Source organism: Aspergillus saccharolyticus (assembly GCF_003184585.1).
Source record: "Aspergillus saccharolyticus JOP 1030-1 unplaced genomic scaffold BP01scaffold_29, whole genome shotgun sequence".
In the NCBI taxonomy this organism is placed as follows: Eukaryota; Fungi; Ascomycota; class Eurotiomycetes; order Eurotiales; family Aspergillaceae; genus Aspergillus; species Aspergillus saccharolyticus.
In genome coordinates this window covers 77658-92735 of record NW_020290639.1, presented here as the reverse complement: position 1 = coordinate 92735, position 15078 = coordinate 77658, and the positions used below count along the sequence as shown (strand labels likewise).

Here is a 15078-nt window from a genome sequence, read left to right as displayed (position 1 = left end):
TAGTGCCTATAACGAGGTCTATTAATGTGATATGGCCGAACAAAACATACGCAGCAAGATAAGCATGTCGGATGAGAACTTAAAAGAACATTAGTACCGTCAGTGTCATATGTTCCTGAGGCTTTATCTCATCCCTTACACCAATTATCGCCGAGTACTCCCATGGAGTCTAAACTGTGTTTGTCAACTCATCCGACCAGCCGCTAGAATGCTCATGCTATTTGTAGTTATCTGCCCTCACTCACTGGTCATTCAATCTCTCCTGAATACTCGCAGGACACTCGTCTCGAGCATGTCAGCGTCGCACTCGGAGATAGAGATACTCCTCATCACTCAGTCTGGCGACTAGTCACTAGTGTCCCTAGTCGAGCATGGGACCACATTCGCAGACTTTGCAGGCGCAGACAATGGCGCGCATGCCGGTGCTTGTACCACGCCACTATTGTTCGCTTTGATCTATCAGGAACATCTACCTCACCCTTTTGTCTGCATGGGAGGGAATGCGAAGATATACCAAGGCTTACATGAGATATCTCATTCTGCACTCATGCTCCACCCCGACTATACACAAGCTGAAGTCGCTAAAGCGTCAACCCGACTCAAAGCTATCTCGCGATAGTCTTTCACCGAAGCTTGTCAATTCCACACAAAGGCGCGCCACAAGACTGTAATATGCTTATCACTTCCTCAGCAATCTGTGAAGGTCTGTATGGTCACGTCTCTTGTTGTAGATGGATGGTTGCGACAACGAGTGCTGAGCTTTGAGCGTCGACTCATTGATGTGTAGACACATTGTCTCAAGCGGTTATATCCCTCCAGTTAGCCCTAACACACGGATCGGCTGCATTCACCTCTCACCCCATCTGAAAGGAGGCGACCTCCACCTTCTATGAAATATTTTCTAAGTTCCCAGCGAACGCATTCCCAGCGGGAGTAAAAATATGACATACTGGACAAGTAATGAAAGCATCCATCTTCTGACAATCCACCATCGCCTACACCACATGCAACCCACCGTGTCATTACCCAAACTCTTCGACAACAGCCAACATCATGCCTATGCCTGACCCCTTCTGGCCGGGATACTGGGACGAAGAGTTCCCCGACGACAGAGAGTTCGCGATCGAATACTCATTCAACGAGGTCAACGACGCGGAGGTGAAGCTTAACATGAGGCATCGACTGCATCCCGATGACTACCACCCGGATGCTGTGCTGGTGGACGTGCCTCGCGGGGCTGAGATCGACGAGCTAGAGCTGGTTTCGGAGATGGGATATGAGGCCAGGCTCGTCGCCAAGAAAAAGGGGGCCGTGCTCCAGAACCCCTTCCTGGCGATGGTGTACTATGAGGCTGGCGGCCAGGCGGCGTACAGGGTCTGGGTTGACGTCTTGTCGCCCGGGGCTGGCGTGAAACCGCAGGCTCGTTGTGTGTTTCGCCCGATGGAGATGGGGGAGGACGAGCTGCGAGAGATGGTGCTGGCGGACCGGGAGCAAAGTGGGGAAAACGTGCAGCATCCTCAAGACATCCACAGAGCCGAACTAGCGAGAGTCTCTGGGCTGGTCGGCGGCGAGTCGACCGTTTCTAGTATCAGGAACAATAGTATTGTTTAAAACCATCAGACCATCATCTATCGTAGCATCCGTATTGTTGATAAGGCATTGAGTGGCCGCAATCCGGCAGGTTCGAATTACTGCTGCTGGTTGCCATTGACCTGCTTTTCGCCCCCGGCCTGTATACGCTTGCTCAGTGACTCGCGACACCCAGGCCTCGGAATGTAATGTCATCATACTCTGAGGATCGTGAACATCTTGATCGTATATGGTCTCTCGTGGTGTTTGCTGTGGAGTAATCGACCTACAGTGGAGTGCACGCCGTGAGCCACACGAGCTGACCAGTCATCAGCCACAGGGGACGACAGCCGAGTCAGCCCTAACCAGCCATACAGCCTGTCCAAATACATCAAGCAACGGTTTAATGCTGTAGTTTGGGCCAGTGTTTCTCCTTTTCACCTCTCCTTGCCTCAGCGGCGCAAGCACAATCGATCTGACATGTCTTATACAGTAAATCGTACCAACCGTGCTATATTTAGCACCGCTTTGACCTGTCATGTTCAGTGGCGTGGCGTTTACGGTTGCTTGTTCCGCAGCAGCCACCAAGATTCGTAACATCACACTTGACGTCAACGAGTCCCTGGCAAGGCTGTGGAATGGTAGATACAGTAGAAGTAACAACACCGGCGTATCGTCACCTCATCTTTCTCTTCCAGTTGAGCCTCGCCGCCGCATTACGAACACAGACGCCTTCCCCTCCCCATCCACCGTGAACACAAACGTGCCCAGCCCATGAGCTCCATAGTAAACCGTATCCGTACTCCAAAAGTCCAGGTTCGTGTCATACTGCCCCGTGAACGGACCGATCGATCCGAGATCCGCTGCACCGGGCGCGAAGTAGCTGTACGTTTGCGGGAACCTGGAGACCTGAAACGCAGCCTCCCCGGCTAACCCACGCGGCGTGGATTTCGGGCTACTCAGCAGCAATCGCGGCTCGTACCCGGCCAGAAACGGCGAGGCGAGCACGTCCGTGGCGTTTGATATCCACCTCGTCAGCTTGAGACCGTGGTAGTAATGTGTCGTGCCGGTGGGAGCATTGCACGCGACCGTCACCGAGGAATTGACCCGCGGATCGGCGGACTCGTATGTGCCGACGAGGTTCTGGACGGCCTCGAAACTCGCCTGCGATTCCAGCGCCGGCAGCATAGACAGGGTGATCCAATCCAGGATCTGGTTGGTCAGGGAGCTGCGCTGCACGCTCGTGGAGGCGGCGAGGAGGCTGAAGCCGGCGTCGAAGTCCGGGAGCAGCGCCACGAGGCCGCCGTAGTTGCCCGAGTCGCCGAGCTTGGTGTAGATGTCGGTCACCCTGCCTGTCGTGGGGCTCACGACCCGCACGATCTCCCAGGGGGCCCCGATCGAGCCGGCCAGGCTTGCGGTGTGCGTGTGGGGTTTCATCCATTTCCGCGTCGCGATCGGGGACAGCAGCGTGTGGTTGAGGATCGAGACCCCGAAGGCCGCGAGGTCGTCGGTGGTCGAGTACAGGCCGCCGGACGGGGTGGTGAATGGGTTCTCCAGATAGAAGCTCGCGTCGGGGAGGCCGGCGATGACGGAGCGGGCCTGGGTTGCTAGGGTCCACGGGGTGATTTCCTCCCAGTTGATGTTGCGGGCTTTGTGGGGGCAGTTTCAGACGCATTTGATTACACCTGACTCGATGTAATACGGATCAGCCTCATTTCAGGGTTCAAGCACGAGTGGGAACAAGGTGTGCATAGATTGGTCAGCAAGTGAATGCAACGCATTAGCGATGCCGTACGTATTATGCCCATGCATACACAGTACGCACAATCGGAGCCACGTGTGTATCATGACCGATAGAGAGTTGGTACCGGCGCTGGATCTTTTCCATACCTCATAACTAGTCAGGTGGAGATCTTGATATGAATCCACGATTCAACAGTTCCGACGCTCTGGATCCCATCTAACCAGGTACCGAGAGAGGCTGGTTGTTCTCCGCAGCTGATCGGAGTATCGTATCTTATCAGCCACGACCCTCCCTTGCTTAGCGCACGGCCTTTTATATGCAATGCAGATAAGCCTAACCCCCAACGAGGGGCAGCTGGCATTTCTCCCCAAATCCCTGTCTTAAAACTCGAAATACCCCTCTCAATCTGAGGATCCGACATTCCTCTACACCCACTCGACTGACCTTTTCACACAACAACCTCCAACAGTATCACCATGTACTCCCCCCGCGTCGGCGACCCCCTCTCCGCCCTCGACACCCCGTCGATGATCGTCGACCTCGACCTGATGGAATCCAACATCCACAAACTCTTCTCCACTCTCCTTCCGACCGGGCGCCATATCCGCCCGCATCTGAAAACCACCAAATGCGCCGCCCTCGCCCGGAAACTCGTCGCTGCCGGCGCCACGGGCTGCTGCGTGGCCAAGGTCTCGGAAGCGGAGGCGATCACCGCCGCCGGGTTCGACGACATCCTCATCACCTGTGAGATCATCGGCGCCCCGAAAGTGCAGCGGCTGGTGGCGCTGGTCCAGAAGCATCCGAAGATCCGCATTGTCGTCGACAGCGTGGTCGGAGCGACGGCCATCGACGAGGCGCTGGGCAAGGCGGGCGTGGCGACGCCGCTGGCGGTCCTGGTGGATCTGGACGTGGGCTTGCACCGGACCGGGGTGGCAGACGCACCAGCGGCGGTGGAGTTGGCCAGACACATTGCGGGGTGCAAACACCTGAAGTTGATCGGGGTGCAGGGGTACGAGGGGCACGTCCAGCATGTGCACGGGTTCGAGGAGCGGCGGAGGGAGTGTCTCGCCTCGATGGCGATCTTGACGGGCACAGCGGAGGTGCTGCGCAAGGAAGGGTTCCAGATCGATGTGGTCACCACGGGGGGCACTGGGACGGCGGAGTTCTGTGCCTCGGTGCCTGGGGTGACGGAGCTGCAGCCCGGGTCGTTCATCTTTATGGATACGGATTATCGCAATGCGGTGGGGGGCTTCTACGCGAATAGCTTGACAATCTTATCGACGGTGATCAGTCGGCAGGGGAAGCGGCAGGTGACCATTGATGCGGGCCTCAAATCCTTGACCACTGATAGTGGGTTGGCAGAATGCAAGAATGTGGGCTATGTGCATGCCAACCTGGGGGATGAGCATGGGGCTCTCACCTGGGAGGTGGGAGCCCCCGATCTGCAGATTGGGGATCGCGTCGAGATGATCCCCAGTCATATTGATCCGACGATCAATCTGCATGATGTCTACTATGCCCATCGCAAGGGGGTTATTGAGGAGATTTGGAGAGTGGATTCGAGAGGAAAGGTTCAGTAGAGAGCGAATCGCTCTGCTTAAACCGCAATTGATTTTAGAAAGAAGTAGCTTGATTGACGTTTACGAAAGGAACATCATTTGTACTACCAACGACTAGTCGTATTCAACCCTACGGTCAAGTAGTTTGAGCCTCTGAGTTCGGTCTCGATACTTAGTGCTGGCACTGTCTGCCCGGATCAATGACGGGGAATGAAAAATCAAAGTTCACGGGATATGCGCGAATTTCAAGAGCAGGTGGCCGAGCAATATGCGGTTATCGATAGCTGTGTCTAGCGTCAGTGTATCTTGCTGACGCGGCTTTGCAAGAAGTTGCTTCCAGTGGCTACCAGATGTGTACTGAATCAGCAGGGGCCACGGGCTATGGACAACATGATTAACGCACAAGTGTCAAGTGATCCGCGAGCTTCAGCTTCTCCACGGATTAGACAGAAAGCAAGCATAGAGAATCTCACCGCAGAAAGGTGTCGAATCCCATTGGTAGCCATCGCCATCAAGCTACCACTTGCTTAGCGCTCGGATAAATCGGGTCAGCGTGTGCCCCGTCATCTCCAGAAGAGGAATTCGCGCATCAATGCATTCGATTCCTACCTCGACAATTAGAGATTCAATGAGGCATTTACTGTCTCCTCAATATCGAATAATCGCGCAAACTGAATCCTTCAATGGTTGTGGGACTAAGCGTCCCTCAAGCCTTTCGTAGCTCGCGGTTGCATGTAGCCCTAAATCGTACTGTAGTCTTGTTGTTGTTCATGCTGTAGGTGGAAAGCTATGAAGGCAGTAAATGCCGCATAGATAGACACTTCCTTAGTAATTGAGTGGAGCGTCAGCATCGATAATGGCATCTTTGGAGCAGTCAGTCGGTGTCAAGACCCTCCTCTGGGGTAAAGAAAGCCTCGTGAATCATTCAATGAGCGGGGGCTAATGCCGCTGAAACGTCAAGTATAAGTATAGTATGATTTGCCGCTGATGCAAGGTCATTATTCTGTCTCAAAAGCATACATCTCCCTGTGAGTATCATCAAGAGACAAACTGCATAATGGTTCGGGCTACCCTGGCTTCTGTTCTTCTTTCCTTCGCGAGCCTCGGACAAACAGCAATCGTTCCTCTTCCTCCTAGCACCGGACCCTGCGACGTCACGCTTCATGCCAGTGAACTCGTCGACCTGAACCGAACCGATCCATTTGACCCAAAAGAAGGAAAACGTGCTATCATGATCACCACCTTCACCCCCGTCAATTGTGGAAGTGTGCTTCTCACAACATACATCCCCAATGCCACAGCCAAGTACGAAGACGAGACCTTCCAGTCGTTCGGAATAGCGTCAGGCACGTTCGAGGCGTTCCGCATCCCGACTCTAGCCCAAAAGCAGCCACCGCGCTCCGGGATGAACAGAGACCACCCTGTTGTACTGTTCTCGCCAGCCTCGGGGGTCTCGCGATTGATGTACACCTCGCTGCTCCAAGACATAGCCAGTCACGGGCTGGCTGTTATCTCCGTCGATCACCCGTACGATGCAAATATCGTGGAATTCCCAGATGGCCGCACAGTCTTTGGTATCTTCGGAGACACTATGACCGATGCGGAATACGTGTTCGCAATGGACGTTCGCGTCGAGGATATGAGATTTGTACTGAATCAAACCCACAACGAGACGGTGTTGGCAGACATATTCCCCCTGACACGCACAAACCCCAATCTCCTCTCCCTCGATCGAACGACTATCATCGGTCACTCCCTGGGTGGCGCAACCGCCGCGCAGGCAACCCTGATCGATGACCGACTTGTCGGAGGCATCAACCTGGATGGAACTTTGTTCGGATCTGTGGTAGACACAGGCCTGTCGAGTCCGTTTCTGCTGTTCGGCAACGCCAACCACACGCAGGCAACGGACGCCAGCTGGGCGACCTTTTTGTCCCAGACACGAGGCTGGAAGCTGGAGCTGCAGCTCGCGCAGTCGGAACACTACACTTTCTCCGACTTTCCAGTCCTTGTCGACTCGCTCGGCGTCTCCGACGAAGTTACGCGACTTGTCCAAGCCGTTGCAACTGGGACTATCGGGGTTTTGCGCGCGAGGAATGTGCTGGTGGAGTATATCACGGCCGCGCTGCGATACTTTATTTCCGGGGACCAGTCGGATTTGCTCAGTGGTCCTTCTGCGGCGTATCCTGATGTGACCTTTGTCTCTTCTTGATTAGTCACGATGATGTGGGGGAGTATGTGGACCTGCACATGACAATCCTGATGTATCTGCACCTGAGGCAATGAATCGCTGGGCTTGTTATATACGGAGAGCAAATCGAACGCAGAATGGAGAATGCTGGGTGGTCAGAATTTAGTCCTGTTAGACTTGTGCTTTGGGGAGGAATTAAAGCAAAAGCGTACCGAGCCATGTAGCTCAGGATCTCGATTGATGTGCATCCTGTCGTCTCGGTGTCACGACCGGAATTCGATATCACCACTTCTATAATTGAGTATCTTCAACGGGTAGTTTACAAGTTCATACAGGCTCCGAATCATCGCCAGTCATAATCGTCATTATTCTTCGCAAATTAGTATATACATCTAGCATACATTTGTCCTTCACCCCTTCCGCTCATAATCATCACAGCCCGACATCTATTGCGCAACGAGAACACCTCTGTATCTCATCTTGCCGTCCTTCAGCGTCTTCAACGCCTCCTGCACCCCCTCTTGCGTCAAGGGGAAGGTCATCTTGATCGGCTTGATGCCATGCAGGGCCGCGAAGGCCAGCATATCGCGGTGGACCTGTCTGGCCGCGACGATACCGCCCTGCACGCGCAGCCCGCTCGTGAGCAGGGTCATGTAGGGGAAGCGGAACTCGGCGCTGTCGACGGAGAGCGGGGAGATGACGGCGCCGGGGGCGAGGACGGAGGTGTACAGGCTCCAATCGGGCTGGCTGCTGGTCGAGACAATCAAGTGGTTAAGGGGCTTGCCGATCTTCAGCTCTTTGGCGCCCTTGGTGGCGTAGAACTCCTTGGCGCCCAGCTTGAGCGCCTCCTCCTTCTTGCTGTCACTGCCAGAGAAGACGACCACATGGCAGCCCATCTTGGCGGCGAACTGGATGGCGAGGTGGCCCAGGCCGCCGATGCCGACGATGCCGACGCGGGAGGTCGACTTCACCCCGGCCACCACCAGGGCATTGAAAACTGTCGAGCCGCCGCACATCAGCGGCGCCGCGTCCTCGTTACTGAATCCCTCGGGGATCCGGAACAGGAAGGCCTCCCGCCAGACAGCGTGGGTCGCGAACGAGCCCTGGTCCAGGTCCGCCCCCGCGTACATCTTCCGCTCGGGACACATCGTCTCCCACCCCGTCAGGCAGTTCTCGCACCGGCCGCAGCAGTCGTGCTCGTAGCCCCATCCGACCCGGTCGCCCTTCTTCAGCTCCTGGACCTCCGGCCCGACTTCCTCCACCACGCCCGCCCCCTCGTGGCCCAAGGCCATCTCCGTCGTCCGGTAGTGCAGGTCGGTGCCGCAGACCCCCGAGTGGGTGACCCGCACCAGCACCTGGTCTTTCTGCAGATCATCGCGGTGGGTGGTGGCTGGCGTGATGGATCCGTCCTTGGACCCCTTGTAGACGGTGAAATCGTATCCCATGGTTGCGATTGGTGTGTATAAGTGGGAAGATCGTGTGGCTGAGGAGACGTAGCGTAAGGACCGTGCAGGCAATTGCGGATCTGCTGTTCTCTCGTTCGTAGAGGATAAGTATATAAAGTAGTTGGGGTATCAATCATGATGTCACCGGGATCCACCGAAAATTGCCGTATCTGGGAATTTCGGAGGACGGCGGAAATGCCCTAACGATGATATCAGTTGCAGCGTAAGGTCAGTCCAGCATCTTCCCCTGGGATGAGCAAGGGATGACGCGATGGGAGATTTAAAGTGCTGATATTTGATATCTTGACCCAGTTAGTAGTAGGGTGTGAGATGGTCCCACTGGGAGTTCTGGATGGGAGCACGAGCATACTTAAGCCTTATCTCACAGTGTCCACTCAAGAGTGATTGGCTTGATCCCTGTTTTACACAGTACTCATGCTAAGACTTGCAGAACACCTTTCCTCCGACAGAAAACTTCCGTGAGGAATGTGTCAGGGTGGGCTGCATGGAGCGTTGCCAAGCTCATGCTTGCAGGCTGGATGCGCGGATCACTATGCCTCAGGCAGAGATGAGTCACCTCCCAATGGACTCTACGCTTTTTACGCGTGTGGTGGGTGTAGGACGAGTGGGGATAAGCATTACAGTGTTTCGACTCTGCATTCTACGGCCATCCTATGGAGATGGCGGGGAAGTAGTTTCCGTGGCCCTCTCATGTGCGCGGGTTGCTTGCAATGCTAAGAATCTCTTACCGTTATCGAGAAGCCTCCCTTATCACCGCCTAACTTATATCCTCTCCCCCCCTACTTCCCCCCAGAGACCCTTCTCCCCTCTTTTCCCGGTGGCTTTGGGACTGTCCGCCCCCTTTTTTTACCGGTACTTTATAGGCACCAAGCATTACAATCTTATTCTTAATGTAGACAAGTACTGAACTTGTTATAAAGGCTAAGGGGTGAAATAGCATGATAGAGGAATGTCTCGCGAGGGCCAAAGGTAAGGTTATATTGCCTTGAGGTGTTGTTGCTAATCTTCCACAATTACGGAGACGATTCTTGTATAGAAGTTCCTGCGAGAACCCACGTATCTCAGTGACCCTCTCTTAGCTTTCGTGAATACTACAACTAATACCTATTTCCTTGCATCCTACCTAATGCTTATTGCGAAGGTTGGAAGGGCGTTCTGTGAATATCCGGTAACAACCATGCTTGCCGTCGTCTATCTTCTGACAGCACGGACGGCTTCCACAACGAATGCCCCGCGAGGACTTCCTCTCAGGACTGCGTATTTTGCAGCAAACGAACGCAAAAACGGTTCCAGTGCCCGCCAGCGCTGGAAAAGATCTTCACTGATCATACTACCATTCGAGGCCCATGGCTGTAATCCTCCGACACCAGCCCGCCACTGGAAGATTGTCTCTCGCGGACCGCCAATCTCCCACCGTTCTCTCCACTTCTCCTTCTTCAGAAGATCGCTGGTGTACGGAATGGGGTCGGAGCCCACGACGATGGAGAGTGACCGTATGTAAGGAATCAGACGAAAAGTGAACCATCTCCCGACCGGATTCAGCAAAACGAGACTCTCGGGCACCGCTGCGTGTTGGGCCCGAGGATAAATATGTCGCTGGAGGTCAGGGGGGCCGTGCAGATGGGGTATATCATTCTCGGGGACGAAGGGGCGGGTGAAAAGGCAGGTACCCCGAATGCGCCAGCGCTTGCGCAGAGGGTATGGGATATCTTTGTTCAGCCAGTTGAGGGCGACACCGCGGGCTTCGTGGTTGACTAGCACTGTTTCAACTATGTAGTGGGAGGCTGAAACAGTTGGGGAATATGCGCAAAGGATCCATGAACGTTGTCAACCGCATTGTCATGTAAAGCTGAGTTACAGCTCACTTTGGCTTCAGGTGCTACCAGTCAGACGTGATAATAATGTATGCATGCATTGAACAGTCTATCGCAACCGCTAACCCTCCTTCTGCGCCCTCTTCAAGACCTCCACCTCACACCCCCCACGAATCACTCCCACGCGCATCATCGACAAGAGATTATGCGCGGCATTCGAATGATAATACACGCCCCCATTGAACATCGCCGTCGCATCCTTCCCGATGGCCGCAGTAATCATCGCCCTCCCACCGGGGTGCTCCTCCACGAACTCGGTCACATCATGCACGACGCCCGCCACGGCCACCAGGGCGCGACTCCGGGCCAACTCGAGATACTCCTCCCACTCCAGCACGGGCAACGCATTTATCGGAACCCCCCAATCCAGCCGCGCCCGGCGCTGATCGAGTTTCTTTTGCATCTGCTGCACCCGCCCCTTCTCAATCTCATTGGCGCGAAACACCTTCAAATCATACGCCAGCCCCATCTGCTTCCACACCCAAATCATCCACTTGGTCGGATCATACTGATACCACTCGATCGCGTTGCGGTAATCCGAGGGAAACTCGTGGTGAAAGTTATGATACCCTTCCCCGAGGGTCGCCAACGCGGTGATCGCATGGTCCCGGGGGGAATTGCGGTCATCAAACGGCTGCTCGCCCAGCCAATGCGCCAACGAGTTGATGCAAAAGGTCGCCTGCTGCACAAAGAAGATGCGCAGGATGCCCGCATACACGAACCCCCCCCACCAGTCGCCCCAGAGCCCCGCGCCCGCCATCGGCACCGCCAGCCCCATCACGGCCACCACGAGGAGGTAGTGTCGATGCTGCCACACCACCACCGGGTCCTCGTTCAGGTCGGAGATGTCCGTCCGCCCGATCCGTTTCGGGTTCTGCTTGATGAGCATCCATCCGAAGTGTGAGTAGAAGAGCCCCTTGTTCACCGAGTACGGGTCCTGGTCCGTGTCGGTGTAGCGGTGGTGGGCGCGGTGGAGGCGCGACCACCAGCGCGCGGAGCCCTCGACGGCGCCGCCCCCGGCCGCGGCGAGCCAGATGCGGAGCGGAAGGGTGGCGGAGTAGGAGCTGTGGGACCAGAGGCGGTGGTAGCCTGGGGTTCCAGCGTGGTTAGAAGGTGTGTGGTGTAGGGATTGGGAGGTGGGTACGTACCGGCGGTGATGCCAAGGCCGGTGAAGAAGTAGTAGGATATCGCCCAGATTGCGGTTTTCAGCTGCAGCGGGACCCAGAATGCTTGGATGATGCCGTACAGAGGAATGCCGATGATCAGGATCACATTCAGCCAGTCGATGTGCTGGTGCCAGTTGCGCAGCGTGATGGGGGTGTCGGCAATGTGGACCTTCTTCGATACCCCCCGGGACACTGGGGGTGTGGTTGTCGGCTTACCCGACATGGTGGCCTGATGCGGTGTCTCCGATGGGTAGACTGCTGCTAGACTCGCTGCATGAATTGAGTGTGCAGAATTGGTACGATGAACTTGGGATTAAGAATGATAAGAGATTATGTCTATGGGTGAGAGGTACTAATATTGAAGCGAAGGCGACCAGCCCGGACTGTTGGGCCAGTGACATGATGATCGGCAATGTGGTTCGATCTCAGATGCAATGCCCAGAATTCCAGTCCCAACAGCCTACAGCATCCAGCCAGTTTAGTCTCGTACTCTTAGTCAGATCGACCGACCTCAATTGTGGGCAGATGTGGTGCTTATGTTGACGACAGAAGTGTTGGGCCAGGGCTGCTTAGTCAGATGGGCTGATGTTCCCTCCCTCCCTCCCTAATTCTCCGCCATCGTAAGGTCCTGAGACCCAACATCCTTTTCCTGGTTCAACGTTTCATTTCATTCTCATTGCATCATATTGGTTCCACATATCACACCATCAGTTCTGTACTGGTTTCTCACCATACTTCGATCACGTGCTGTCTCTCGCGATCTCGCCTGTCATCACAACCTCACCCCGACAGGCCCAGGCCAAGCTTCGCCACAATCCGAGGAAAGATCGCCAACGCATTCTAGAGAGTCGCAACAGACAAGCGAGCGATACGAAGCCATTAATACCCCAGACGACGGCGATTGGGGGGCGGAGATATTCAGCTGATGATCACGACGCTGTCCCGTCTGGTGGGCGCGAAGAATCTTTCGTCGTTGGCGCAATTCCGCCTGAAAGACGCTAGGGCCAGCACTAACTACCGCCTCAATCGTGATGATTAGAATTGGGATGATCGGAAAAGACGAATTCACTTCAAACTGAGCATGCTCTACAGCGTGCTCCGGACTGCGTCGAGCTTCCTGAGCATCTCGGGCTTCTATTGGGAGTAGTGGAAATCATGATTCCGCTTCCGTTTGCATTTACGAGGTTTGGGCCACGGTTGCGGGGGGGAGTAGACTTGCTCCGTAAGTAGTCTGATTTGGGCTTGTGTAAGAGGGTTGAGTTGGGATAGGAGATATGTGACAGAGAGATTAAGTACACGGTACATATTTAGGGTACAGGATCAACAATATACAGCAGACTGGACCAGCCAGCGTAACGGCAATGATTCACCCACCCACTAGGAAAGCTCAGTTCTCCGGATGCGAGCCACCAAGAATCTCGCGTATCCACCCATCTAGATCCGACACCCCGTCCCAGCCCTGGAAATCACTCCGCGACAGATCATCAAACAAATTCAAACCTCCGATGGCGGAGATGCGGCGGTAGCAGAAAAAGGTTGTACAGCCGGACCCCCGACAGCGGGTACCCTCCCTCCGACCTAAAGCCCTGGTAATGAGGCTGCACCACCTCCCCCCGAAGCGATGGCGCACCGGCGAGGCCATCTCCCGCGCACCCGGCTGGCTCCCCAGCAACCGCTGCTGCATCTTCACATGCGACAGCTGCGCGATGCAGTCCGTCCAGTGCTCGCCGATACTCCTCAGGATACTCTGCGCGCTGTTGAGCTGGGCCAGTCGGAAGAGGTGGATGGATTAGGACATGTGGGAGGGGGCTGGCTGGGGGGCCGGCGGGTGGGCAGGTCCGCTCCGGAGGTGGCTGTCGGGGAGGTCCCAGGGGAACTGGCGGTGGTTAGCGGGGAAGGAGGGTACTAGCGACGGTGATTGTGGCATCACGAGTCAGGGCTCATCCGGATCTCACACGCTTCGTCTCGGAGCCCAATCGGGCGACCGATCGTCGTGCAGACCGTGCGATTTAACGTGTAGGCCACCCCGAACACCCGCGTGCGTATCTCCTGGGCGAACAGGGAGATTGGGTACGAGGGCGAGGCGCGAACATCGCGCTGCAATCCCAGGTCAATGACACTCGCCAGGCACTGGTAGTTCAGATTCCAGATGTTGACATTGCAGGACGGGTTGTACAAAGCGTAGACCAGGAGCAGCAACAGGCACTGCAGGTAGCCAGGGACCCCTCGTGGCAGACCGCGTCGACGTACTTCGTCGCCAAGGCGTAGTAACCTTCAACGGGCAGCGGTAGCTTACGTTGGCGGGAAAGATTCAGGGATGCGATGGCCAGGACATGTACACCTGAAATGAGCGGATGGGATTCGCCTCCGGGGATCGATACACTTCGTCCAGCAGTTCCATGTGGTGTTGCTCGTGGAGGCACGGGTAGAACAGATGAACGGTCCGGAAATATGTGGTCGAGAGCTCGACAGCGACCTCCTTCTGTGGTGGCAACGGCGTGGGCGGGTTCAGTAGTTCGACCGGCAGATTCTTCCTGTCGTCCACGCCAGCCGGTGTTCGAGAAAATGCGCTTGGCGCAGAAATATCCACTGGAGGAACCACTATAGCGGGGATGCCCCCACGCGAGAGAGCTACCAGTCTCTCGTGGGCTTAGTGTGGCTCATCCTGCCCGGGGGCCGACGGTAGAATCGCTGGCCTGGGGTCTTGCAAGGCACCCGTAGGTTGCGTGGTCGACTGATTCGGGTTGGACAGAGCAGCCTGGCTCATTTCCGGTGCCTGTGGAGAAAAATGGTTTGGTAGAGTATCCTCGATGAGCGAGTCATCCAATGCCCCGGAGTGCCTCTCCGGACCAGTGCTGAGGTCCACAGTCGCGCATCGCTCCCTGAGAATCGATTCCAGCCACTTGATCCGGTTCTCCATGTTCGCAATATACCTGAGCTATCACATTAGGGCCGAAGTGAAATCCACCCTCTCGACGAGACTCACGAGCGAGGGACCTTCTGCTTGCCATCGTTGGCGCAAGCCACCCCGGATGTCCGGCATGCGCCACAGGCGGGGGTGATGCCATCGCAGCGGATCTTCCGACGCTGGCAGCGCCTGCAGGCGGCGCGATTGCGGGCGTGTCGAAAGGAGTCCATTTACTCTGAATACCTGGACGTCATTCGACGTAACTATGTTGTTGCTGCTGCAAGTCGAGGGGAGAAGACGGATGGTCGCCGCGAAGGAAAGAATGGGGCGGAGGGTCGGCGATGATCCGCCCCCCTCGGATCGGATCCGACCGCGATTATGCCGTGCGAAGCCCTGATGAGAAAGAACCAGCAGATGTATGCGGCCAAACTGGCGCAACGGCGGTCATCTATGCAGATCGCCATGTGCGCTTGAATACGGTGGTTCCTGGATTGATCTGCACTCTCTAAACGCGGCAGCTGGCCCAGCTATTCGCGCCGGGCGGGGATGAGGAGTACATGCGGAGCCGGGATGCGCAGGTGCCGATGGGGGATGTGGCCCA

The 15078-nt window shown here is 55.8% G+C and overlaps 7 protein-coding genes across 7 annotated transcripts; 3 read left to right on the top strand and 4 right to left on the bottom strand.

Annotated features, from left to right (window-relative positions):
• Nucleotides 1–1053: 1053 nt before the first annotated feature.
• Nucleotides 1054–1611, top strand: BP01DRAFT_367607 (uncharacterized protein; the record flags this gene model as incomplete). The annotated part of the gene is made up of 1 exon (XM_025576462.1): nt 1054–1611. The coding sequence occupies one exon, from the start codon at nt 1054–1056 to the stop codon at nt 1609–1611; it is 558 nt and encodes a 185-aa protein (XP_025429081.1).
• A 77-nt stretch (nt 1612–1688) lies between these two features.
• Nucleotides 1689–3284, bottom strand: BP01DRAFT_384793 (uncharacterized protein; the record flags this gene model as incomplete). The annotated part of the gene is made up of 5 exons (XM_025577539.1): nt 1689–1730; nt 1791–1888; nt 2073–2200; nt 2294–3218; nt 3272–3284. 5 exons carry the CDS (start codon nt 3282–3284, stop codon nt 1689–1691), a joined length of 1206 nt encoding a protein of 401 aa, XP_025429080.1.
• Nucleotides 3285–3674: 390 nt separating this feature from the next.
• Nucleotides 3675–4960, top strand: BP01DRAFT_358860 (DSD1 family PLP-dependent enzyme). The gene has a single exon (XM_025575538.1). It carries the CDS (start codon nt 3790–3792, stop codon nt 4891–4893), a length of 1104 nt encoding a protein of 367 aa, XP_025429079.1. The 5' UTR covers nt 3675–3789; the 3' UTR covers nt 4894–4960.
• A 934-nt stretch (nt 4961–5894) lies between these two features.
• On the top strand, nt 5895–7264 carry BP01DRAFT_358859 (PAF acetylhydrolase family protein). Its single transcript, XM_025575537.1, has one exon. It carries the CDS (start codon nt 5930–5932, stop codon nt 7082–7084), a length of 1155 nt encoding a protein of 384 aa, XP_025429078.1. The 5' UTR covers nt 5895–5929; the 3' UTR covers nt 7085–7264.
• A 151-nt stretch (nt 7265–7415) lies between these two features.
• Nucleotides 7416–8583, bottom strand: BP01DRAFT_358858 (NAD(P)-dependent alcohol dehydrogenase). Its single transcript, XM_025575536.1, has one exon. The coding sequence runs from the start codon at nt 8506–8508 to the stop codon at nt 7510–7512; it is 999 nt and encodes a 332-aa protein (XP_025429077.1). The 5' UTR covers nt 8509–8583; the 3' UTR covers nt 7416–7509.
• A 1881-nt stretch (nt 8584–10464) lies between these two features.
• On the bottom strand, nt 10465–11792 carry BP01DRAFT_301910 (acyl-CoA desaturase; the record flags this gene model as incomplete). Its single annotated transcript, XM_025572047.1, has 2 exons — nt 10465–11492; nt 11552–11792. 2 exons carry the CDS (start codon nt 11790–11792, stop codon nt 10465–10467), a joined length of 1269 nt encoding a protein of 422 aa, XP_025429076.1.
• A 1164-nt stretch (nt 11793–12956) lies between these two features.
• BP01DRAFT_384788 (Zn(II)2Cys6 transcription factor domain-containing protein) lies at nt 12957–14707 on the bottom strand (the record flags this gene model as incomplete). Its single annotated transcript, XM_025577538.1, has 6 exons — nt 12957–13316; nt 13366–13445; nt 13525–13841; nt 13909–14200; nt 14285–14502; nt 14556–14707. 6 exons carry the CDS (start codon nt 14705–14707, stop codon nt 12957–12959), a joined length of 1419 nt encoding a protein of 472 aa, XP_025429075.1.
• Nucleotides 14708–15078: the final 371 nt, after the last annotated feature.